Source organism: Oncorhynchus mykiss, chromosome 25 (genome assembly GCF_013265735.2).
Source record: "Oncorhynchus mykiss isolate Arlee chromosome 25, USDA_OmykA_1.1, whole genome shotgun sequence".
Lineage (NCBI taxonomy): Eukaryota > Metazoa > Chordata > Actinopteri > Salmoniformes > Salmonidae > Oncorhynchus > Oncorhynchus mykiss.
The window spans coordinates 36674104-36701560 of NC_048589.1; the positions used below are offsets into that span (position 1 = coordinate 36674104).

At 44.9% G+C, this 27457-nt stretch overlaps 2 protein-coding genes and 1 non-coding gene across 3 annotated transcripts in view; all 3 read left to right on the plus strand.

Annotated features, from left to right (window-relative positions):
- LOC110505847 (ensconsin) overlaps positions 1-27457 on the plus strand; it is a 448490-nt gene that overhangs the window by 297884 nt on the left and 123149 nt on the right. The gene's annotated exons all lie outside the window — the stretch shown is intronic.
- On the plus strand, positions 19861-23088 carry LOC110505858 (syntaxin-11). Its single transcript, XM_021585318.2, has 2 exons — positions 19861-20014; positions 20906-23088. Exon 2 carries the CDS (start codon positions 20911-20913, stop codon positions 21784-21786), a length of 876 nt encoding a protein of 291 aa, XP_021440993.1. The 5' UTR covers positions 19861-20014; positions 20906-20910; the 3' UTR covers positions 21787-23088.
- Positions 25506-25588, plus strand: trnal-uaa. The gene has a single exon. It is a non-coding gene; the product is annotated as a tRNA-Leu (tRNA).

A 27457-nucleotide genomic window follows, 5' to 3' on the forward strand; every position in this document is an offset into this window, starting at 1 on the left:
TCATTGGTCCAAGTTACTTAAGAGGGCAATTCTAATTGAGTTGTCTGGTTGAAAAGCCAAATGGGAAGAATTGCAAGGGTCGACACATTCAGTAGAAAGACTCTGGTCCCATCCCGGACAGTCCTTCTTAATGGATGGTTTATCTTCAATGTCGAGGGAAGCTGACAGTTCTAGGATTATTCTCTCCTCTTAGTTTCCTCCCAAACTAACATATTTAAATCATCTCTGCTCATTAGCTAACACAGCCATGATGATGCACTTGGAAAAAAAACTTCAACGACAAAAGGAACATGTGTAAAGAAATGGGTTTGTATCCCAATGGGAACTTATCCACTTTATAGGCCACTACTTTTGACCAGAGCCCTATGGATGCACTACATGGAATAAAGGGTGCCATTTAGCCACAGCCATAAAAAGAGTAAGAACTTTGCTCCTCTGAAAAAAAAGACGTAATCCAAATCAACTGACTGGTCAAGTGTTATTCTGGAGACGGAGGAACAAACTTCATAATGAGATTTTAGGATTAAACGGGCATGTGAATGGAGCACCACGAGCATGCAGGGTAAACAACACAACCACACAGTAGAACAAGTTTGAAACAAGTCTCTCATTTCGCCTGCCTTCCAAGGACTTCTCAGATAATTCAATGTTCATGAGTCTAACTTCCCGAGCAGTGAATTTCAAACACAGATTCAACCACAAAGACCAGGGAGGTTTTTCAATGTCTCGCAAAGAAGGGCACCTATTGGTGTATGGGTAAAAAAAAAAAGCAGACATTGAATATCCCTTGGAGAATGGTGAAATTATTAATTACACTTTGGATGGTGTATCAATACACCCAGTCACTACAAAGATACAGGCATCCCTCCTAACTCAGTTGCCAGAGAGGAAGGAAACCACTCGGGGATCTCACCATGAGGCTAATGGTGACTTTAAAACAGTTACAGAGTTTCATGGATCTGACTGGAGAAAACTAAGGACGGATCAACGTTTACATTTCACATGACATTTTAGCCATTTAGCAGACGCTCTTCAGATAGCTAGATGGGACAACCACATACAGTATCACAGTCATAGTAAGTATATTTGTTCTCAATAAAGTAGCTAGCACTACTACAAAATAAAGATATTTCAAAACATGCATCCTGTTTACAATAAGGCTCTAAAGTAAGACTGTAAAAAATGTGGCAAAGACAATAACTTTATGTCCTGGGTACAAACCGTTATGTTTGGGGTATATCCAACACAACACATCACCGAGTACCACTCTTCATACTTTCAAGCATGGTGGTGGCTGCATCATGTTATGGGTATGCTTGTTATCGGTAAGGATTAGGGAGTTTTATAGGATAAAAATAAATGGAATAGAGCTAAGCACAGGCAAAATCCTAGAGGAAATCGTGGTTCAGTTTGATATCCAACAGACACTGGGAGACAAACTCACCTTTCAGCAGGACAATAACCTAAAACCATTTTTAGACAGTTGCTAATCAAGGAAGTAATAATCATGTAATAACCATGAAACAAAGTTATAACCAATAGCCATGTGCTCATCTTGAGCCATTTAGCTTTATTACACTGACTAACTATGGGAAGCTTCATTAAGAAAAGCAACAAATACACTTTTATAATGCAGAACAGAAGCCTTTGGAAAGTAGTGGAGCGCAGAGATTTCTCTGAACATATGACAAACCTAAACGTTAATTCAATAGAAGGTCCCTGAAACACACTGGTGTTGCTGTGCTGTAGATCCGCATGCTAAGCTAATGGGATGAGTTAATTAGCTTATAGCTAGCTCCAAGCTAACTGAAAACAGCTGATGTTTTCCCCACTGATTACAGCGTTATAACCACCTTACCTTTAGGGTGTCAAACTCAGAGGGCCATACTGAACATTTGTTATATTTTATCACCATCAAAATGTACAAAAAATAAACCCTCTTTCCATTTTCTATGCTGCCTGTCAGTTTCAATTTGGTTTTAGTCTTTTAAATGTAGATTAAATTTGTTTTATTACTCAAACAACCCGCCAGGCTGCATTGAATCAGCCCTCAATATATAGTACCTAAACACGTCTATCTATCCGTTGGATATTTGGAATAAGATTATGGTGTCACATACTTTCACAACATCAGTGGATGCTAATAAGGCTTCATTGCCTAACTGTGGTAGCTAGTAAAAGCATTTGTGATTGGCTTAATATATTTATGTCTTTGAGAAATTCCCATAGAGGAGGCAGAGCCTGTAGGCCATACAGTTTACTTAGCTTGAATATTTTGTTTTGTAACATCATCCATAAAAACCCATGATCAGAACATGATAATCTATAACTGAGTCATCCATAAATTCTTACTGGACGGACGGACCGAACGGACCAGCTGTGGTTCATTCCCACAAGTAATTGTACTAACTAACCGGTTGCTGTAATCCAATTAATCTGAATGTCCTCTTCTGCTTTCTACATGAAGTAGATCTGCCAAATTCTTTAAAGCTGTTTTCAGGCATGGGCTCTGTGTTCCAAATGGCAACCCTATTCCCTACATAGTGCACTACTTTTGAGTCAAATTAGTGCACTATATAAGGAATAGGGTGCCATTTGGGACACAAAACATTTCTGTGGGATAACAGGACTGAACGTGTTTCCCAATAGAAGAAAATGGGCTAGTATGTAGAGGTGCTATGTAGGACTCAGTATGCTGGAGAAAATGTAGAGGGGTTGGTACATGTAGAGGGTTGGTACTGTATCAACATGTAGAGGGTTTGTACATGTAGAGGGTTGGTACTGTATCAACATGTAGAGGGTTTGTACTGTATCAACATGTAGAGGGTTTGTACTGTATCAACATGTAGAGGGTTTGTACTGTATCAACATGTAGAGGGTTTGTACATGTAGAGGGTTGGTACTGTATCAACATGTAGAGGGTTTGTACTGTATCAACATGTAGAGGGTTTGTACTGTATCAACATGTAGAGGGTTTGTACTGTATCAACATGTAGAGGGTTTGTACTGTATCAACATGTAGAGGGTTTGTACTGTATCAACATGTAGAGGGTTTGTACTGTATCAACATGTAGAGGGTTTGTACTGTAGCAACATGTAGAGGGTTTGTACTGTATCAACATGTAGAGGGTTTGTACTGTATCAACATGTAGAGGGTTGGTACTGTATCAACATGTAGAGGGTTGGTACTGTATCAACATGTAGAGGGTTGGTACTGTATCAACATGTAGAGGGTTGGTACTGTATCAACATGTAGAGGGTTGGTACTGTAGCAACATGTAGAGGGTTTGTACTGTATCAACATGTAGAGGGTTGGTACTGAATCAACATGTAGAGGGTTTGTACTGTAGCAACATGTAGAGGGTTTGTACATGTAGAGGGTTTGTACTGTATCAACATGTAGAGGGTTTGTACTGTATGAACAAGTTATGGGCCTTCGCTCCTGGTCCAAAAAGGGCCTTCGCTCCTGGTCCAAAGAGGGCCTTCGCTCCTGGTCCAAAGAGGGCCTTCTCTCCTGGTCCAAAGAGGGCCTTCGCTCCTGGTCCAAAGAGGGCCTTCGCTCCTGGTCCAAAGAGGGCCTTCTCTCCTGGTCCAAAGAGGGCCTTCGCTCCTGGTCCAAAGAGGGCCTTCTCTCCTGGTCCAAAGAGGGCCTTCTCTCCTGGTCCAAAGAGGGCCTTCTCTCCTGGTCCAAAGAGGGCCTTCTCTCCTGGTCCAAAGAGGGCCTTCGCTCCTGGTCCAAAGAGGGCCTTCTCTCCTGGTCCAAAGAGGGCCTTCTCTCCTGGTCCAAAGAGGGCCTTCGCTCCTGGTCCAAAGAGGGCCTTCTCTCCTGGTCCAAAGAGGGCCTTCTCTCCTGGTCCAAAGAGGGCCTTCGCTCCTGGTCCAAAGAGGGCCTTCTCTCCTGGTCCAAAGAGGGCCTTCTCTCCTGGTCCAAAGAGGGCCTTCTTTCCTGGTCCAAAGAGGGCCTTCTCTCCTGGTCCAAAGAGGGCCTTCTCTCCTGGTCCAAAGAGGGCCTTCTCTCCTGGTCCAAAGAGGGCCTTCTATCCTGGTCCAAAGAGGGCCTTCGCTCCTGGTCCAAAGAGGGCCTTCTCTCCTGGTCCAAAGAGGGCCTTCGCTCCTGGTCCAAAGAGGGCCTTCTCTCCTGGTCCAAAGAGGGCCTTCTCTCCTGGTCCAAAGAGGGCCTTCTCTCCTGGTCCAAAGAGGGCCTTCTCTCCTGGTCCAAAGAGGGCCTTCTCTCCTGGTCCAAAGAGGGCCTTCTCTCCTGGTCCAAAGAGGGCCTTCTCTCCTGGTCCAAAGAGGGCCTTCGCTCCTGGTCCAAAGAGGGCCTTCTCTCCTGGTCCAAAGAGGGCCTTCTCTCCTGGTCCAAAGAGGGCCTTCTCTCCTGGTCCAAAGAGGGCCTTCGCTCCTGGTCCAAAGAGGGCCTTCTCTCCTGGTCCAAAGAGGGCCTTCTCTCCTGGTCCAAAGAGGGCCTTCTCTCCTGGTCCAAAGAGGGCCTTCTCTCCTGGTCCAAAGAGGGCCTTCTCTCCTGGTCCAAAGAGGGCCTTCGCTCCTGGTCCAAAGAGGGCCTTCTCTCCTGGTCCAAAGAGGGCCTATTCTCTGTCAGCTACTCTTCAAAGATATATATTATTATTATCCTAAAACACTTGTGAATGTTTAGATGATCTCAATACAATTATTGTCTCTTCTGATCACAACAAACTTCTGTTCCAGACAGACGTACATTATTTATTGAACCTTTATTTAACTAGGCAAGACAGTTAAGAACAAATGACGGCCGACCCCGGCCAAACCCTAACGACGTTGTGCGCCGCCGAATGGGACATCCAATCACTGCCGGTTGTGATACAGCCTGTAATCGAACCAGGGTCTGTAGTGACGACTCTAGCACTGAGATGCAGTGCCTTAGACCACTGCACCACTCTCGTGACCATACATCAGACAAGGAAATTAAATTACAAGAGTAAGCAAATAATAGATTAAATCATCTCAGGACCAGTGATATATTCTAGAATCTATAATTATATACGTTTCCTGAGAGTAAACCAAATTAATTGTTTTTACTACATTTTGTAATCACAAGGGTGAAATGACTCAAGGTCAGATAATGGTCAGCGGAATCCATGAAAATGGAATGTAGGTAGATAAATCCGCTAAAGCAGTACAACTACAGCCTGAACTATTGACCTCTCGCGAGGAGGGATGATGGTGGCCTCTGATACAGAGGGTGAATCACACCTCCCTCTGCAACTGGATCCTGGACTTCCTGACGGGCCGCCCCCAGGTGGTGAGGGTAGGTAGCAACACATCTGCCACGCTGATCCTCAACACTGGAGCTCCACTACCGCATGGCAAGCAGTACCGGAGTGCCACGTCTAGGACAAAAAGGCTTCTCAACCGTTTTTACCCCCAAGCCATAAGACTCCTGAACAGGTAATCAAATGGCTACCCGGACTATTTGCATTGTGTGCCCCCACAACCCCTCTTTTTACGCTGCTACTCTCTGTGTATCATATATGCATAGTCACTCTAACTATACATTCATGTACATACTACCTCAATTGGGCTGACCAACCAGTGCTCCCACACATTGGCTAACGGGGCTATCTGCATTGTGTCCCGCCACCCACCACCTGCCAACCCCTCTTTTTACACTGCTGCTGCTCTCTGTTCATCATATATGCATAGTCACTTTAACCATATATACATGTACCTCAATCAGCCTGTCTAACAGGTGTCTGTATGTAGCCTTGCTACTTTTAATGCCTCGCTACTGTATATAGCCTGTCTTTTTACTGTTGTTTTATTTCTTTACCTACCTATTGTTCACCTAATACCTTTTTTTGCACTATTGGTTAGAGCCTGTAAGTAAGCATTTCACTGTAAGGTCTACACTGTAAGGGATACCTGCTGTATTCAGCAAACGTGACAAATAAACTTTGATTTGATTTGATTTGGAATTGTGTTTCCTTGATTCCTTTGTGTCCTCTCTCCTCGCCCTTTTTCTGAAAAGGCATTGAAGGAGAAGGTCAGAGGGGAGGAATCTTGGATTTTGAGAAGGATGTGAGGAGAGAGGACACAAAGGAATCAATAAAATACAATTGAGATTCACCCAGAGAAGAGATAAAAAAATCCCACCAACTAGACAATCAACAGCTGAGACACAGTTCCACACATCACGGCTGTGGGCACAATATGACACATTCAATTGCTGAAACAATGTAACTATTTAAACTGTAATACAACATAGTATGTACCACTGCACAGCAGGCCAATGATGTTCGTTTTGTGGTCAGTGGTACTCAGTACCGTAGTAAAGTCATCTCTCATATTGACAACCTTATTTGAATGGAAAAGCACAAATGCGTAAAGCAATTTCTCATGATAAAATGGTAAACAAGCCCATGGGACTGCTCAGTAAACATTAATGCCAAAATAACCTTCTTATTGTAGGAGAGGGTTGGGGTGAAGTGTCACTTAGAAACACAGCAGGTAACAGAGTTCACATGATCATAGCAGAAAGGCTGATATCCCAGGGGAAAGGAATTGGATATCTAACACTCGTGATGCAGGACTCAGGAACACCGTTTCCATCAATCAATAACATCATCAGTATCATCTGACTGAAAATAACTCATCTGATTTGGATTAAACCACCAGAGTACATGTCAGTTGATTAATGCAATTAGATTAATTTATGCTCCTTGAGATATTACAAGTTGTGAAAGTGCAGAGGAGAGGAAAGGGAGGGGGAGAGGAGGGAGGGGGGAGAGGAGGGAGGGGGGAGAGAGGGAGGGGAGGGGGGAGAGGAGAGGGGGAGAGGAGAGGGAGGGAGGGGAGGAGAGCAGGGAATGGGAGAGGAGAGGGAGGGAGGGGAGGAGAGAAGAGGAGGGAGGGGGAGAGGAGAGGAGGGAGGGAGAGGAGAGGGAGGGGAGGAGAGGAGGGAGGGGGAGAGGAGAGGAGGGAAAGGAGAGGGAGGGAGGGGAGGAGGGAGGGGGAGAGGAGGGAGGGGGAGAGGAGAGGAGAGGAGGGAGAGGAGAGGGAGGTAGGGGAGGAGCGGAGAGGAAAGGGAGGAGAAGAGGAGGGAGGGGGAGAGGAGAGGAGAGGGAGGGAGTGGAGGGGAGGAGGGAGGGAGGGGAGAAGAGGAGGGAAAGGAGAGGGAGGGAGGGGGAGAGGAGAGGAGGGAGAGGAGAGGGAGGGAGGGAAGGAGCGGAGAGGAAAGGGAGGGGAAGAGGAGGGAGGGAGGGGGGAGAGGAGAGGAGGGAGAGGAGAGGGACGGGGGGAGGGGAGGAGGGAGGGAGGGGAGAGGAGAGGAGGGAGACGAGAGGGAGGGAGGGGAGGAGAGGAGGGAGGGGGAGAGGAGAGGAGGGATAGGAGAGGGAGGGAGGGAGGGGGAGAGGAGAGGAGGGAGAGGAGAGGAGAGGAGGGAGAGGGACGGGGGGAGGGGAGGAGGGAGGGAGGGGGAGAGGAGAGGAGGGAGAGGAGAGGAGGGAGAGGAGAGGGAGGGAGGGGAGGAGAGGAGGGAGGGGAGAGGAGAGGAGGGATAGGAGAGGGAGGGAGGGAGGGGGAGAGGAGAGGAGGGAGAGGAGAGGAGAGGAGAGGAGAGGAGAGGAGAGGAGAGGAGAGGGAGGGGAGGGAGGGAGGGGAGGAGAGGAGGGAAGGGGAGAGGAGCGAGGGGGAGAGGAGAGGGGGGAGAGGAGAGGAGAGGAGAGGAGAGGGAGGGGAGGAGAGGAGGGGAGGAGAGGAGGGAGGGGGAGAGGAGAGGAGGGAAAGGAGAGGGAGGGAGGCGAGGAGAGGAGGGAGGGGGAGAGGAGGGAGGGGGAGAGGAGGGAGAGGAGGAGAGGAGGAAGGAGGAGAGGAGGGAGGGGTAGAGGAGAGGAGAAGGAGAGGAGAGGAGAGGAGGGGAGGAGAGGAGGGAGGGGGACAGGGGAGAGGAGGGAGAGGGTAGAGGGAGGAGAGGAGGGAGGGGGGAGAGGGAGGAGAGGAGGGAGAGGAGAGGAGGGAGGGGAGGAGAGGAGGGAGGGGGAGAGGAGGAAGGGGTAGAGGAGAGGAGAGGAGAGGAGATGAGAGGGAGGGGGGGAGGGAGGGAGGGAGGGAGGGAGGGAGGGAGGGAGGGAGGGAGGGAGGGAGGGAGGGAGGGAGGGAGGGAGGGAGGGAGGGAGGGAGGGGAGAGGAGAGGAGAGGAGGGAGAGGAGAGGAGAGGAGAGGAGGGAGAGGGACGGGGGGAGGGGAGGAGGGAGGGAGGGGGAGAGGAGAGGAGGGAGAGGAGAGGGACGGGGTGAGGGGAGAGGAGAGGAGAGGAGGGAGAGGAGAGGGAGGGAGGGGAGGAGAGGAGGGAGGGGGAGAGGAGAGGAGGGATAGGAGAGGGAGGGAGGGAGGGGGAGAGGAGAGGAGAGGAGGGAGAGGAGAGGAGAGGAGAGGAGAGGAGAGGAGAGGAGAGGAGAGGAGAGGAGAGGAGAGGGGAGGGAGGGAGGGGAGGAGAGGAGGGAAGGGGAGAGGAGCGAGGGGGAGAGGAGAGGGGGGAGAGGAGAGGAGAGGAGAGGAGAGGAGAGGGAGGGGAGGAGAGGAGGGAGGGGAGGAGTAGAGGAGAGGAGGGAAAGGAGAGGGAGGGAGGCGAGGAGAGGAGGGAGGGGGAGAGGAGGGAGGGGGAGAGGAGGGAGAGGAGGAGAGGAGGACGGAGGAGAGGAGGGAGGGGTAGAGGAGAGGAGAAGGAGAGGAGAGGAGGGGAGGAGAGGAGGGAGGGGGAGAGGAGAGGAGGGAGGGGGACAGGGGAGAGGAGGGAGAGGGTAGAGGGAGGAGAGGAGGGAGGGGGGAGAGGGAGGAGAGGAGGGAGAGGAGAGGAGGGAGGGGAGGAGAGGAGGGAGGGGGAGAGGAGGGAGGGGTAGAGGAGAGGAGAGGAGAGGAGAGGAGAGGAGAGGAGAGGAGAGGAGAGGAGAGGAGGGGGACAGGGGAGAGGAGGGAGAGGGTAGAGGGACGAGAGGAGGGAGGGGGGAGAGGGAGGAGAGGAGGACGAGGAGAGGGGGGAGTGGGAGGGGGGAGGGGAGAGGGAGAGGGAGGAGAGGAGAGGAGGGAGGGGGGAGAGGGAGGAGAGGAGAAGTGGGAGGGTGGAGAGGAGAGGATCTCTTTGTGCTCTTCCCAACTCCATTGCTCATTGGAATGACAAATGAGTGACAAGGAGTTGCTTGATAGCACAACCAGACTGGCACTCAGACTAGTTCAACATCTAGTTTTGATTTACATTTGGTTGAGTTGTTAAGTAACGTGAATTCAATGTGAACTCAACAACAAAAAAATCGTCATGTAAATGGATCTGGGTAAAAAATTGGGTAAAAACTTTGACGAAATGCCCTTACATTGAGAATTTTCCCCAAACTTTTTTCAAGTTCATTCCACGTCATCACATTGATTTTTGGGGTTGAAATTATGTGGAAACAACATTGATTCAACCAGTTTTGCCCAGTGGGCTGTGATTACATACATGGGTCTAGAAATGTTTCAGTCAGCCTGCTGATATCAACTGTCAGCAATGAGAAGTTAGTCCTGAAAAATACATCAACATCAACTTTGTTTTGAAATTACAGTTGAAAATGTATTTTAGCTTGGAGAAAAAGTAATGAATGCCACCCCTGTGCCGTTATGTAGACAAACAGTGCAATTAGTGCAACCAATGACAATAATGAGGGGTGTGTCATAATTGTTAAGCTAATTAGAATGAATTTAGTGAAACTGTTAAAAAACAATAGTTTACAGCATATTGAATATATTAGGCTATTGTTATCAAATGGAAACATAATTAAATATTGTAGATAATATTTCACATATATATTTAGTTTCCTATTTTATACATTTTTGGGTTACATGCAATCTTTTGGTTCAACCATAATGCATAATAAGCATCATCAACAGGGGGATCATATTGGCTGTTCGCTGATAAGCTGTACAAAGAATATATCAATTTATAAGACTTGTTCATGTTTTAAATTCCTCGGCGTACACATCACAGACAAACTATAATGGTCCACCCACACAGACAGTGTGGTGAAGAAGGCACAACAGCGCCTCAGGAAGCTGAAGAAATGTGGCTTGTCACCCAAAACCCTGACAAACTTTCACAGATGCACAATCGAGAGCATCCTGTCGGGCTGTATCACAGCCTGGTACGGCAACTGCACCGCCCTCAACCGCAAGGCTCTCCAGCGGGTAGTGAGGTCTGCACAACGCATCACTGGGGGCAAACTACCTGCCCTCCAGGACACCTACACCACCCGATGTCACAGGAAGGCCAAAAAGATCATCAAGGGCATCAACCACCTGAACCACTGCCTGTTCAGCCCGCTATCATCCAGAAGGCGAGGTCAATACAGGTGCATCAAAGCGGGGACCGAGAGACTGAAAAACAGCTTCTTTCTCAAGGCTATCAGACTGTTAAACAGCAATGACTAACTCAGAGAGGCTGCTGCCTACATTGAGACCAAATCACTGCCCACTTTAATAAATGGATCACTAGTCACTTCATACAATGCCACTCTAAATAATACCACATTAAGGTAGAAGGACCATGATATATGTTTTCTTCTTTGTTCTATTCCCAGCAATGGCTTCCTCCAGCATTGTCCCGCTGAAGAGCACTTCCACTGCTCTATCTGTCTGGATGTGTTCACTGAGCCCGTCTCCACGCCATGTGGACACAATTACTGCAAGTCCTGTATCAGAGGATACTGGGATAGCACTGACCTGTGCCAGTGTCCACTGTGTAAAAATAGCTTTGATAAGAGACCAGATTTCTTTGTCAATACTTTCATTTCTGAAATGGCTGCTCAGCTCAAGAAGTTAGCTCCTGTTGAAGCCACACCTATCACCCGGGACAAACCCTCTCCAAACCTGGAGCAGTGCCATGTGAAGTCTGTACTAAGAAGGAGCACATGGCCTTGAAGTCCTGACTTGTGTGTCTGGCCTCTTACTCACCTGGAGCCTCATCAGAGAGTGGCTTCTTTCAAGAAACACAAGCTGATTGACCCTGTGGAGAACCTGGAAGCCAGGGTGTGTAAACAGCATGATAGACCCCTAGAGCTGTTCTGTAGGAGAGACGTGTGTGTGTCAGTTCTGCAATGAGACCACAAGACTCACAAGACTGTCCCCATAGACGAAGAGATTGGAGAGAGGAAGGCTCAGATGGGGAAGACTAGCGGTAAAGTTCATAAGATGATCCAGGAGAGACTAAAGAAGTTTAAGGAGATCAAACAGGCAGTAGAGCTCAACAAGAGACATACAGAGAGAGTGGTAGCAGACTGTGTGCAGGTCTTCACTGCTCTTGTGCGTTCCATTGAGAGAAGCCAGGCTGAGCATATTGGGGTGGTTGAAGAGAAGCAGAAAGCAGCTGAGAAACAGACTGAAGGGCTCATTGAAGAGCTGGAGCATGAAATCACTGAGTTACAGAGAAGAAGCACTGAGCTGGAGCAGCTCTCAGATATTGAGGACCACCACCACCTCCAGAGCTCTCCATCCCTCTGTAACACTGTTCCACCTACCAAGAACTGGTCTGAGATAATTTTTCACACAGGTCTGGATGCGGGGGATGTAAGGAGAGCTGTGTCTCAGCCGGAGGAGACACTGAATAAAGAGATGGAGAAGTTTTCTGAAATCAAGTGGAAGGGGATGCAGCAGTGTGCAATGGATGTGACTCTACTATGAGGTACAGGTGAAAGGGAAGACTTTTTGGGCTTTAGAAGTGGCTAGAGAGCCCTGTAAGTGGATACTTGACTGTGGGGCTGTCGAAATGAAATGGAATGGAGCTCGCAGAGTCTGGAGTCCCCCTCTCCCTGAGAGAGAAGCCCCAGAGGGTGGGGGTGTTTGTGGATTATGAGGAGGGTGAGGTCCCATATCTACTCTTTCACTGGCTGCAACTTCACTGAGAGACTATCCACTCTTCTCTACAGCCTGTGATCCTTCTGGTGATAACTCAGCTCCACTTATCATCTCTCCCATCAAGTCTGAATGAGTTTAGGTAACAGGGAAATCAGTCTCGAGCAGGCACAAATGTGCCTTAATTAGTGTTGATATTTGCGATAGAGACTATTAGCGTTAGTATCAGTTGATCAGTTTTTATGATGAAGAATCATTCTCTTCCAAATACTGCATATTACAATGTAAATTAAAACAAGTTACTTGTGAGTCTGTGATGTTTTGTTTTTCTCTTGCGTTACATATGACTACTCCTACATACCATTTATTTCTCCTCTCACTTTAAGGTGTGTATCCCTTTTCAAACACACAGCATACAAAGATAGTTCAGATGGTGTAATGCTACTGATGATGAGCCTTCACCAAGATTAAAGCTACTTGGACTTAACCTATCCAAGCTCTAGAACACAGGAGGCTGCTGAGGGGTGAGAGGCTCATAATAATGTCTGGAACGGAGCAAATGGAATGGCATCAAACACCTGAAAACCATGTGTTTGATTTACTGGATACCATTCCACGAGCCCGGTCTTCCCAATTAAGGTGCCACTAACCTCCTGTGCTCTAAGATAACCTGATAACCTGTCCCATACAGTAATCCATAAAGCAATTACTCACTCTGTCTCATGATTCTTAATAGGACTTAGTTGTTTTGGTAATCATCCCTATGAAGTCTACCTGCCACAACCCATATAACAACATGAGTGAAAACAGTATGAAAGCTGGTGGTATTACAGGAAGACTTATTAGTGCTCTTGACCTGAGGAAGGGGTTCCACTGGAACAGGTACAGTGGGACATTAAAGTATTTAGTCAGACACCAACTGTGCAAGTTCTCCCACTTAAAAAGATGAGAGAGGCCTGTAATTTTCATCATCGGTACACTTCAATGACAGACAAAATGAGATTTTTTTTCCCCAGAAAATCACATTGTAGGATTTTTATTGAATTTATTTGCAAATTATGGTGGAAAATAAGTATTTGGTCAATAACAAAAGTTTATCTCAATACTTTGTTATATACCCTTTGTTGGCAATGACAGAGGTCAAACGTTTTCTGTAAGTCTTCACAAGGTTTTCACACACTGTTGCTGATATTTTGGCCCATTCCTCCATGCAGATCTCCTCTAGAGCAGTGATGTTTTGGGGCTGTTGCTGGGCAACACAGACTTTCAACTCCCTCCAAAGATGTTCTATGGGGTTGAGATCTGGAGACTGGCTAGGCCACTCCAGGACCTTGAAATGCTTCTTACGAAGCCACTCCTTCGTTGCCCGGGCGGTGTGTTTGGGATCATTGTCATGCTGAAATACCCAGCCACGTTTAATCTTGAAACCCTCAGCACACAGAAGGACAAACACCTACCTGGAGGTGACAGCATTCCCTCCCCCATATACCCCACTAGACACAATTACAACAACATAACCAACAAAAACGGGTCACAATTCCTGCAGCTAAGTCGGACCCTGGGGATGTACATAGTCAATGGTAGGCTTCAAGGGGATCCATATGGTGGGTACACATATAGCTCATCTCTTGGCAGTAGTACTGTAAACTACTTTATCACTAACCTCAACCCATTGTCTCTTAGATCGTTCAGTCAGTCAGTCCACTGACACCTCTATCAGATCACAGCAAAATCACATTCTACTTGAACAGAGCTTTGCTCAATCATGAGTAGGGTTGCACATTTTGGGGAATATTCAGAGGTGGAAACTTTAATATTAATATTAATACAATTTCAATGTAGATGTTTTTTGCATTGGAGATATTTAACATATTACGGAGATAGAAACATAAACCTTTTACCTTATTATAAGTAGACATAATTGCAAATAATTAAATCCTTCCAAAGGAAAAAAAAAAGTTAGTTACAAATTTAACTTTAATTAAATTAGTTGACTCTTCACATGGAATGATTTCACTGAACAACAAAATAAAAGGAATATTGAATGATCCATCACATCTTTAAAAAATGTTTTCAACATACATCTGTAAAATGATAGTCTAGAAACTAAAGCTTTGGTTGTCTTCCTCTCAGGCTTCCATGTCTTCTCCCTGGACCTCCTCAATGTCCACCTCTTGAATATCAGACTCTGAGGCCTCATCTGGGGTTATATCTATCCTGTTTGGCCCTGTCCGGGGGTATCATCGGATGGGGCCACAGTGTCTCCTGACCCCTCCTGTCTCAGCCTCCAGTATTTATGCTGCAGTAGTTTATGTGTCGGGGGGCTAGGGTCAGTTTGTTATATCTGGAGTACTTCTCCTGTCTTATCCGGTGTCCTGTGTGAATTTAAGTATATTCTCTCTTTATCTCTCTTGGAGGACCTGAGGCCTAGGACCATGCCTCAGGACTACCTGGCATGATGACTCCTTGCTGTCCCCAGTCCACCTTGCCGTGCTGTTGCTCCAATTTCAACTGTTCTGCCTGCGGCTACCTGTTCACCGGACGTGCTACCTGTCCCAGACCTGCTGTTTTCAACTCTCTAGAGACAGCAGGAGTGGTAGAGATACTCTGAATGATCGGATAGGAAAAGCCAACTGACATTTACTCCTGAGGTGCTGACTTGCTGCACCCTCGACAACTACTGTGATTATTATTATTTGACCATGCTTGTCATTTATGAACATTTGAATATCTTGGCCATGTTCTGTTATAATCTCCACCCGGCACAGCCAGAAAAGGACTGGCCACCCCTCATAGCCTGGTTCCTCTCTAGGTTTCTTCCTAGGTTTTGGTCTTTCTAGGGAGTTTTTCCTAGCCACCGTGCTTCTACACCTGCATTGCTTGCTGTTTGGGGTTTTAGGCTGGGTTTCTGTACAGCACTTTGAGATATCAGCTGATGTACGAAGGGCTATATAAATAAATTTGATATGATCTTCACTGTCACTTTCCAACCTTGTTGAGGATAGCTCGTTGTCAGGCTCAACATGCCTCAAATTTGACCGGATGGCCACCAATTTGCATACACAGCTCGAGCAAGACATTCATCAGCATTTCTAAGACTATGTTCCTCCATTGAGTCAAAAAAACTTCTGTTTCCAGGAGGACCATGAGCTGTTGCTATCGATACAGTTTCTGATTCATCATTTTCACCTCGAATAGAAGTAGAGGGACTTTTGTCAGAGGAGCACTGAGGGAACTTTATGAACTTGGCCAGATGATTCTGCATTTTTGTTGCATTCTTCACATACGATTTGGCACAGTATTTGCAAATGTACACAGCTTTTACTTTTACATTAGCTGTAGTGAAATGTCCCCACACATCAGATGGTGCCTGTGGCATTTTCCTGTAAAGATTAGAAAATAAATTGTAAAAAAAAATAAAAAATACAATTCCATGTACAGATAAATAGTTAAGCAGTTAGATTAAACAACTCCTTTGTAAGATAAATGTTTTAACATGAAACATGTATGGAAACAGGTGAATTAACACTTCTCAGTTAGCAGGCTCAAGCAAGCTAAAACCCAAATGGTAGCAAAAACTAACTAGCAGAAATTGTTAACAAGTTAGAAATGATTTAAACACACTTTGCTGCAGGCTACCATTTGCTAGTTAACAGAAAATCATGTATGTCATAAAATATATTCACTGCAGCCAGTATTGTAATCAAAATTTACCAGAAAGCATGTAGTCCTTGATTTAGACAGTGTAGTAGTGTGGGCTCAATAGCATCTCATTAGTGTGTTAGATCTTGAGAATCAGCTGTACATGTGATGGAAGAGTACACTGCACATGTGATGGAAGAGTGCACTGCACATGTGATGGAAGAATGCACTGTGCATGGAGAGGGTTGCAATACCATTCAATTGGGGATAGTTTAACCATAATATGCCACAAGACCTATAATATCCTTATGTGTATCCCACAAAAAAAGGTTCACTATTATAAGCTAACATTTTTGATGAATTTAAGTAAAATTCCATAAATTCCCGGGCTTAACATCCCATGGGAAATGTCCGGAATAAATTCTGAAAATTTACCGGAATGTTTCCCACCCTTTGAAACACTAATCATGAGGCATCAAAGCCAAAGGATGTAAAATAATATTCAGAAATGCTATAGATGGAAGGAAAGCAGTATGGATAATAATAAATAAAAAAATTAGACAACACATTCAATCCCGTCTAGACAATTTCCTGGACAAAATGTTTCACAGTAATAGTGAAGGTGTAAATTTGGCAGTAGAAAACCTAAACAGTATATTTGACTTCTCAGCTTTCCTATCAAATCTAAAAATATCAAGCAGACAAACTAAGAAAATGAACAACAATGACAAATGGTTTAATGAAGAATGCAAAAACCTAAGAAAGAAATTGAGAAACTTATCCAACCAAAAACATAGAGACCCAGAAAACTTGAGCCTACGCCTTCGCTATGGTGAATCACTAAAACAATACAGAAATACACTATGGAAAAAGAAGGAACAGCACGTCAGAAATCAGCTCGATGTAATTGAAGAATCCATAGAATCTAACCACTTCTGGGAAAATTTACAAATCCTAAGAAAAACAACAACACGAAGAGTTATCTATCTAAAACGGAGATGGTTGGTTAAACCACTTCTCCAATCTTTTTGGCTCTATAACAAATAACAAACAGCAAAAACATGTACAGTACCCAGGGCTCTACGCTGACCTTTTTTACAAGGAGCATGTGTGCGCCTAAGTTGAAAAATGTAGGAGGACAAAAAGAAATTTAGGAGCACAATTAAAAATATTTTAGGTAACAAGCCAGGTTCTTTGTAGTAATGGTGCAAGCATGACGGTCATGATTCTGAGCTCAGTGTATTTTCCACAGCACTTGGGGGGCTGCGGTATAGTGCAGTAATCATTGCAACAATATCAACTGGGTGATTTTATTTTATGCTCCTACATTAAAATTCAAGGTTGCACAGCAAAATATTCAGGCGCATATGCAAGTAAAAATGGTCGCACTGTAGAGCCCTGACAGTACCAGTTTGTTGTATTTAATCTTTATTTAACTAGGCAAGTCAGTTAAGAACAAATTCTTATTTACAATGACGGCCTAACCCGGACGACACTGGGCCAATTGTGCGCCTCCCTTTGGGACTCCCAATCATGGCCGGTTGTGAAACAGCCTGGAATCGAACCTGGGTCTGTAGTGACGCCTCTAGCATTGAGACGCAGCGCAACTCGGGAGTCCGCGATCAAATACAAATCCTAGAATCAACTATTAAAGACTACCAGAACCCACTGGATTATCCAATTAAATTGAATGAACTACAGGACAAAATACAAACCCTCCAAACCAAAAAGGGCTGTGGGGTTGATGGTTTCCCAAATGAAATGATAAAATATACAGACCAAATTCAAATTCTTTAACATCATCCTCAGCTCTGGCATCTTCCCCAATATTTGGAAACAAGGTCTGATCACTCCAATCCACAAAAGTGGAGACAAATTTGACCCCAATAACTACCATGAGATATGCATCAACACCAACATTGGGAAATTCCTTTGCATTAACAGCAAACTCATATTTCCTCAGTGAAAACAATGTACTGAGCAAATGTCAAATAGTCTTTTTACCTAATTACCGTACGACAGACCACGTATTCACCTTGCACACCCCAATTGACAAACAAACAAACCAAAACAAAGGCAAAGTCTTCTAATGCTTTGTTGATATCAAAAAAGCTTTTGACTCAATTTGGCATGAGGGTCTGCTATACAAATTTATGAAAAGTGGTGTTTGGGGAAAAACATATGACATAATGAATCCATGTACACAAACAAGTGTGCGGTTAAAATTGGCAAAAAATGTCTACTGTTTCTCTCTCTGTCTCCGACCTCACTCTCTCTCTCCCTGTCTCCCACCTCTATTTCTCTCTCTCCGTCTCCCACCTCACTCTCTATTTCGCCCCGTCTCCCCCCTCACTAACTCCTCTCTCTCCCTGTCTCCCACCTCACTCTCTATTTCGCCCCGTCTCCCCCCTCACTAACTCCTCTCTCTCCCTGTCTCCCACCTCACTCTCTATTTCGCCCCGTCTCCCCCCTCACTAACTCCTCTCTCCCTGTCTCCCACCTCACTCTCTATTTCGCCCCGTCTCCCCCCTCACTAACTCCTCTCTCTCCCGTCTCCCATCTCACTCTCTATTTCCCATCTCACTAACTTCTCTCTCCGTCTCCCATCTCACTCTCTATTTCCCATCTCACTAACTTCTCTCTCCCCGTCTCCCATCTCACTCTCTCTATCTGTCTCCCACCTCACTCGCTATTTTTCTCTCTCTCACCTCACTCTCTATTTTTCTCTCTCTCACCTCACTCTCTATTTCGCTCTCTCCCACCTCACTATCTCCACCCTCTGTCTCCTACCTCACGCTCTTCCTCTGTCTCCCACCTCCCTCTGTCTCCCATCTCACTCTCTATTTTTCTCTCTCTCTCCAGATGAAGGACAGATTCTGAAACTGCAGGATGCGTTAGATGAGCCTGGAGGAGGATACCATACCAATGAGACCTTCAACACTGTGGACCTGGATGACCTGTCTGCCCATACGGGCAGTGATCAGGCAGCAGCGACCCCTGACCTCGACCTGAAAAGCATTCTCCTGGAGACCCAGCATGTCTGACAGGAGATCCAATAGATCCAGGAAGACCGTGCCCAGCTCCCGGACCAGAACTACCACGTTTTGAACAACACATTGTCGGACGACACCAGTGATGTGATCCGGGACGCCAACGGCATCGCAGCAGACATCACGGCCAGAGGAGAGGCCTTCTTAGAGGCTACACAGGATGAACAGGGAGATGGAGGTTCAGCGAGGTAGCATTGACCACGTGGTACACATTGCCCAGGAACAGTACACAAACCTGAGCACCACCTTCAGGGAGGTGATGTTCAGCTACAACGAGATGGAGCTGGTGCGCAGGGAGAACTGTAAGAGACAGATCCAGAGACGGATGAATATTGACAATCTTCAATGCCCTGGCTGATGGGAAGACGGCCCAGTCGGTGCTGACGCAGATCGCTAGTAGACACACAGAGCTGCTGGACCTGGAAAAAAGGATCCAGGGGGTTTAGGAGTTTTTTTCTAAGTGTGCCTATTCTGACAGAGGAACAGGGAGACCAACAACATGGAGACCAACATACAAAAGACAGAGGCGAGTATCGAGGATGTCAGGGTTCAAATGAACAAAGAGATATGACAAGAACAATCCCGTAAATAAACTGTTCTGTGGCTGCTTTCCATGTTACAAATGATTGTATATCTGATACATTGTGTATGCGATACATTGAGTATCTTGATTTGAACGTAAATTATACATTTATTTAAGAAAGAACACATAAAAACAGCTTTGCACTGTCTGCAATGGGACAGGGAGGTACTATAGGTCTACAAATAAGGCCAGGTACACATAAACAACATGCAGAACCATTCCGAAGCATCAAATATCAACTCGTGATCTGTCTCAAGATATCTACCCATAGAACAAGCATTTATTGGAAACTAACAGAAATAATTCAGAGACTGGAAGTGGCTCTGGAAATCACACCATGGTGCGGAGCAATAGTAGGCCTACCTTCATTGAAAATGCGCAACGGCCCACGCACTACCTATAGCGCAGAGTTTGTTCCACCAATATCATTTAAATATATGAGCGGTATAAAGTACAAAAACAACAATTAAATAGCTGTTTCCGGTGACATAAAACTACCACAAGGTGAAGTGACTAATGTCAATAAAGTTTCGAAAGTTTTCAATATGAAAACGTGATCATATTCTTCTGCTTGTTACACCTGCTACTGTTGCCATGAATAAACAGCGGTGGGGAACTCCCTCCCAGGGATGCATTTACTAGGAATCAAACGGAACCAAACGGGGAGGGAGCTACCTGAATATGTCCAATAAGAAACGTTTTGCCACGGGTTTCTACAGTTTGCCCTAATGAATATACCCAATAAATTAGGTAGTGGGCTGGTTCCTGGCAGACGCAGCTAGATGACAACACAAAGCATAAAGGGGAAATGATTCTCCTACCTTTTGTCTGTTCTGTTTGAATGCTTTTGTTCTTATAGGGAAGTCTACGGAGGAGATATCAGGTAACGTTTTTTTCCTGATTAAGTTTTACAATGATTCAGTCCTGTTGTAATGTTATCATAGAAGTACGAACGTTTGTGATGAGATGCGTTTTGCTCAGCGAGTTGAGTTTGGGTTGTTGTGAGCAAGTGAGATTGTGGGCAGCTTTATTTAATTTGAATGTTAATTATTCCTTAAATGTAATGTGTTGCTCTCTGTTGCAATAAATAATGTCGCCAATATTCGTGTCTAGGTTACCTTCACATGTGCTTTGGCCAGACAATTTTGCCAAGTTCTGTTTAGGCACAAACAAACTTTACATTTAAAGAAACTGTTGACAGTAATTGTGCGTTCTCTGTTGTACTGTAACAGTAAAACACATGTAGCAACATGAAATAGATTACAGAGAGCTGATTAGTCATAACCTACGCCTATAACGGGTTAAAGGGAGGTAAAGAAACGCCACACATTTGCTCATCCATGTCTTTCAGTGATCAAATTGTTGTGAAAATCGTCACTTGTTTTGTTATACATATCCTGTGAGTCATTGGCCTGTAATTTAATACGAACTGATGTATATGTGTGTGTACTAGGAAGTCCCCTCCGCCCAGTGTATGTTCACATTGTTCTATTGGTTTAGGGATGAGATCCTCAATAGGTGCCACTTCATTTCCTCTTGTAGGATGATGTTAATTGCGTCCTTGTTTTCTGTTTTAAATCAGAAATATACTACACTTAGTTTATGTAGCTAGCTTTTTGAGGAAACAAAATATCAACTTTACTTAAAGTTTCTTGTATAACCATGAAGAATTAACTTTATTGCTTGTGTAGGATTTTGCACAACAATATAAATAGGATGGTGATTTGGAGATGACTTACTGCAGTAAACCTCAAACCTTTTCCTCCCATTCCAGGTAGTATGAGAGACAGACTAGTTGACCTGCAGGGGGTGGCCCCCACTCCTCCAGACACAGATGAAAGGGGTCAGGGTAGCGATGATGAGGGAGAGCTGGAGCAGCAGTCAGTGGTGTTTGAAAATGAAGATCGGATGGACAGCATCTTCACAGAAGCCCAGTCCCTGAGGAAGGAGATTGCTCTGCTCCGGATGGAAGTGAAGCGCCTGGGCAAGCAAAACAGCCGATTCCTCACCTCTGTCCGGCGGATCAGCTCCATCAAACGAGACTCCAACACCCTGGCCAGGGGCATCAAGACCCGGGGGGAGGGCATCTACAGACGGCTGGAGAAGATCAGCATGCAGCACAAACAGCTGGAAGAAGAGAACGGGGCCAATTCTACCCTGGTCCGCATGGTGCGTTCTCAGTATGTTTCTCTCACCGGGGCCTTCCACGAGGCCATGTCTGAGTACAACCAAGCAGAGATGAGCCAGAGGGAGAACTGCAAGACCCGGATCCAGCGCCAGGCAGAGATCATGGGCAAGGAGGTGACCGGCGAACAGATCGAGGAGATGGTCGAGACGGGGAAGTGGAATGTGTTCTCTGACAACCTCCTGACGGACGGGCGGACGGCACGCTCAGCGCTCACAGAGATCGAGAAGCGGCACAAGGAACTGTTGGAGCTGGAGAGTCGAATCAAGGACATCCATGAGCTGTTCTTCCAGATGGCTCTGCTGGTGGAGGAACAGGGGGCCATGGTGGACAACATAGAGGCCAACGTGGCCGCCACTACAGACTTTGTGGGCAAGGCCCAGGTTCAGATCAAGAGGTGTGTGACGTACCAGAAGAAGAGCCTCTGTAGGAGAATGTTCTGTTGTTGTTTCCCTTGCTGCAACAAGTGAGACTGACGGAGACATCAGTGTTGTTGTATTTCAAGTCACTCAGAGAAAAAGGGTTCTTCAAAGGGGTACAGCCGAAGAACGCTTTTAGGTTCTAGATGGCACTTTTTTTTTTTTCTTCCTAAGTGTAGGCTGCCTTTTCCTATCAAGTGTTTTCATGGCCATGAAAATGTACTTGTTTACACAAGCGCACACGCATGAACTTGATGCTGAAGATTTTCAGATGTACAGTATGTTTGTTTGATACACTGATTGTACAAAACATTATTGATGTCACTTGTTATCCACTTCAATCAGTGTAGATGAATGGGAATAGACAGGTTAGAAGCCTTGAGACATGGATTGTGTATGTGTGCCATTTAGAGGGTGAAAGGGCAAGACAAGATTTATGTGCCTTTGAACGGAGTATGGTAGTAGGTGCCAGGTGCACTGGTTTGTGTGCCAAGAACTGCAACGCTGCTGGGTTTTTCACACGTGTATCAACAATTGTCAACCACCCAAAGGTCATGAACCCTTTCTAGCCAACTTGACACAACTGTGGGCAGCATTGGAGTCAACATGGGCCAGCATCCCTGTGGAATGCTTTCGACACCTTGTAGAGTCCATGCCCCGATTGACTTGAAGGCAGTTCTTCGGGCAAAAGGGGTGCAACTAAATATTAGGCTGGTGTTCCTAATGTTTTATGTTTTACTCAGTGTGAATTTAAAAAATATATATATTTATACCGTTTTTGAATGTGACATTTTGTATGTCATGCAGCCTTTACTTCCTCTCACTGTAGAAGACACAGTTGATATTAACGCCCTTGCCTAGCTGATGTTAGGAGAAAAGACTTGATATCATACCGCAGACGCTAACATGCAAATCAATAGTGCGATGGGGTGTTCAATGTCTCTGTTGGAAAAAGCTATCTGACGCTACAGGCTTTCAGTTAAAATAAGAGTGCAGATCCAATGCTTGTTGCTCCCACTTAGATGCCCTGTAACTTTCAGCTGTATTGAACTTAGGATTTTACAAGTTATTTATGTTTTATGAGAGGATATATATATATATATATATATATATATAATTTTTAAAATAAATAATAAATTCTGTATAATGGCCCTCACATTTATTGTTACATTTCAGTTCCTCCAACTGACTGCAACCTCAATGACTCAACTGTATTTTACATTGAGGAAACAAGAATATGCCTCAATGTATTGTCCTGTACAGAGCCTTCAAAGTATTCATACCCCTTGACTAATTCCACATTTTGTTGTTACAGCCTGAATTCCAAATGAATTAAATTGATATATTTTCTCATCCATCTACACCCTGCCCCATTTAGGACAAAGTCAGAACATGTTTTTAGAGATTTGTGCAAATGTATTAAATAGAATGCAGAAATATCTCATTAACATAAGTATTCACACCCTTGAGTCAATACTTTGTAGAAGCACCTTTGACAGCGATTACAGCTTTGAGTTGTCTTGCACATCTGGATTTGAGGATTTTACTTCCTAGCGTGCTAGCAGATACCCATAGACTTACTCACTGTGTTAATGCTAGTTAGCATTGGCTTGCAAAACTACTAACTTCCTTCATACTGGACACAGAAATGGTATGCACAAGTTCATCTGACTATGGGGAAGTAGATAAAGGGCCTCCCTGTCAAAATCCTGTAGTATCCTTTTTAGTTAGAGGGGGAGCGGTGGTGACCAGCAAGCAAGTCTTTCCAAAGATGTTTAATGGAATTCAAGTCTGGGTTTTGGCTGGGCCACTCAAGGACTATCACATTCTTGATCTGATGCCATTCCAGTGTTGCTTGGGGTCATTGTCCTGTTGGAATGTAAATCTTTGCCCTCAGTCTAAGGTCATTTGCACTCTGAAGCAGGTTCTCATCAAGGATTTGTATTTGGCTGTATTCATTGTTCCCTCTCTCCTTACCAGTCTCCCAGTCCCTGCTGCTGAAAATGATTCCTATAGCATGATGCTGCCACCACCATGCTTCACAGTAGGGATGGTGTTAGACGGGTGATGAGCTGTGCCTGGTTGTCTCCAGACATAGCGCTTTGCATTCAGGGCAAAGAGTAAAATGTGTGTCTCATCAGACCACAATATTTCTCCTTAAGATCTGTCTTTCATGAGACTTTTTGCAAACTCCAGGTGCTTTTTTTGTTCTCATGAGTGGCCTTCTTGCCCAGTTTGATCGGACGGCCAGCTATGGTAGAGTCTGGGTAGTTCCATATTTTCTCAATTTCCCAGTGATGGAGACCAATGTGTTCTTGGAAACTTTCAACACTAGAAATAGTTTTCTACCCTCCCCCAGATATATGCCTCATCACCATTCTATCTCAGAGATCTACAGACGGGTCCTTGGACTTCATTATATAATTTCTGCTCTGACATGCACTGTCAACTGTAGGACCTTATATAGACAGGTGTGTTTCTTTCTAAAACATGACCAAATGGCCATAGGTCCAATCAAGTTGTAGTGAGCTCATTTTGGAGTGTCAGCAGAGGTATGTAAATACTTATGTAAATGAGATTTCTGTATTTCATTTTCAATAAATTAGCAAACATTTCTACAAACATGTTTTCACTTATATTGTGTGTAGATGGACGAGATTAAAAAAATATGTCGTTGATCTAATTTGAATTCAGGCCGTAGCACAACCAAATATGGAATAAGTCAAGGGATATGAATACTTTCTGAAGGCACGGTATATTATCCAAGAGGCCATTGCTATTTTTACAGTGTCCAGAATGAGTTAAAAACAGAGTAATAGAGTCCTCCGCAGAATACAGTGACAATTTTTAACATCTGTGTTCCATAACCCCACCAGCAAGTGGGGCAGGCCTGTCTCTGTGACAATCACCCAACTCTAAATCAACCACTGCCTCTTCCCCATAGATATGTAACGGCCCTGTGTCGACGTACAAGGATTGTATGTGTAAACGGTATAGTAATAATTACACTAGTCTGTGGCTACAGTATATCAGTATAGGGGCTACAGTATATCAGTATAGGGGCTACAGTATATCAGTATAGGGAATACAGTATATCAGTATAGGGGCTACAGTATATCAGTATAGGGCTACAGTATATCAGTATAGGGGCTACAGTATATCAGTATAGGGAATACAGTATATCAGTATAGGGAATACAGTATATCAGTATAGGGGCTACAGTATATCAGTATAGGGAATACAGTATATCAGTATAGGGGCTACAGTATATCAGTATAGGGGCTACAGTATATCAGTATAGGGGCTACAGTATATCCGTATAGGGAATACAGTATATCAGTATAGGGAATACAGTATATCAGTATAGGGGCTACAGTATATAATATATAGCACTAAATTCAATTCCACAATGCAATGTGTGTGTGCCTGATGTTTTAGAACGTGAACTGAAGCAATACATACAATGCTGCTGAAACCTGTGTTTTTTGGATAGATATACTCTGTGTAGAACCCCGTTTAAATAGGCTAGGGCTAGGCTACGGGTTATGGTCAATCAAATTGACAGTTGACTTGCAACATTGTTGCAATAATGGAACGTCAGAGGAGCTATCTGCTTTGATGATCACAGTGGTAGCCGCAGCCTAGACATGTGATACCATTCGATTGTTGTTGTTACGACGGATTGTTACGGATAATAAAACATAACACAAAACAATAACATTTTGCAATATAATATATAAAACATGTTATTTTGACATCATACTACGCCAACCAGGATGGCCGAGTGGTTAAGGCGTTGGACTTAAGATCCAATGGACATATGTCCGCGTGGGTTCGAACCCCACTCCTGGTATAGTGCATAACATTTTTATGAAATAGTTCTGCTTACTGATGTCAAGATAATGATTGTCAACGTTCACACGAACTTAGACTTACTACTTAATGTGCGGAAAATGTATCAACAACCTGAAAGCTACAGCGTTTTGGATGACACGGCCGGACAGCAGATCAAGCCACGCCCCTCGACTGCAAAAAACCCGCTAACAACAAACAAAAGTACCATACTATTATTCTCATTCATGTGCGCTGATGTAAGAGTTTGTTTGTATTAGGTGGTACAGTTAAAAAAACAAAGCTGAACAATGCATGTATTAGACCCCAGAATATATTATTGGATGACATGACTAGAGATGTGAATACCTTATATCTTCTAAATAACTGACATGGTCCATGCACACAGACAGTGTGGTGAAGAAGGCGCAACAGCGCTTCTTCAACCTCGGGAGGCTGAAAAAAAAAGTGGCTTGTCACCAAAAACCCTCACTAACTTTTACAGGTTCCCATTTGAGAGCACCCTCTGTCGGGCTGTATCACTGCCTGGTACTGCAACTCTCCCGAGGGTGGTGCGGTCTGCACAACGCATCACCGTGGGCAAACTACTCCAGGACACCTACAACCCCCGATGTCACAGGAAGGCAAAAAAAGATCATCAATGACAATAACCACCTGAGCCACTACCTGTTCACCCCGGCGAGGTCAGTACAGGTGCATCAAAGCTGGGACAGAGATAAAAAAAAAAAAAAACTATCTCAAGGCCATCAGATTGTTAAACAATCACCACTAGCACAGAGATATCATTGGCCACTTTAATAATGCCACTTTAAGAACGTTTACATATCTGCATTACTCATCTCATATGTATATACTGTATCCATCACTATCTATTGCATCTTAGCCACTCTGTCGCTGCTCATCCAGATATGTTATACTTATATATTCTCATCCCATTCCTTTACTAGATTGTATGCATTAGGTTTTGTTGTGGAATTTGTTAGATATCACCTGTTAGATACTGCTGCACTGTCGGATTTAGAAGCACAAACATTTTGCTACACTTGCAATAACATCTGCTATTCCTTTGTATGTGACAAATCAAATAAATTATTTGATTTAACTATTTTATTGTAGCCTGAAATAATAGGTCAGTGAGCTTAAATTTATTGACATCGTGTGAGCCAGAAGATGTCAGTGTTACACAGACAGTGACATTTTAACATCAACATCCTGCTTTTACTGCATAACTTAACCATTGTGAGAAATGCCTTTTACATTCATTGTCTTGCCAACATGAATTTGAACTAAGGCAAAGTCAGTTATGTTGTGCCAGAAATGGTTCTCCAGTCAGCTCTGCTGTGCCCGTACATACAGCCTATGACTGGGCTAGCCCTGATACATGCCTGTTGACTCCTATGCTTTGCGGCGTCTACTTCGGCCACGTATCAGGGCTGGGCTACACTGGTGTCCTAATGTTACACCAGTAGAGGTAGGAGACTGTTCTCACCCATTCAGTCAGTTGTGCTGGGCCTAAACATTATATGGCTGGGCTAGCCTGTATCTGGAAGGTCTGGCCCTGGATGTGGTGACTGGGTGATTTGTTCACTGGTCTGACTCATTGAGATGGGCTGGCTGCTCTGGCTGTTGATGTGGATAGCCTGGGCCTGACCCTTCTGCTCTCTGGTCATCTGATCCAGTATGGGGCCGTGGTCCTGGATGGGTGTCCCTTCGCAATCCATGATAGTTTGCAAGCCCTGCCACACCCGACGAGCGTCAGTGCCGGTATAGTAGGTTTAGATCTTATAACGACACAGGGAGAGACCCAGATGCAGACACAGGAGGCAGATGGTTTGAATCTCTGATATTTATTAGAATACAAGGGGCAGGC

Coding starts and splice junctions, on each gene's coding strand:
- LOC110505858 (XM_021585318.2), top strand. CDS start 20,911: ATGAGAGACAGACTAGTTGACCTGCAGGGGGTGGCCCCCACTCCTCCA.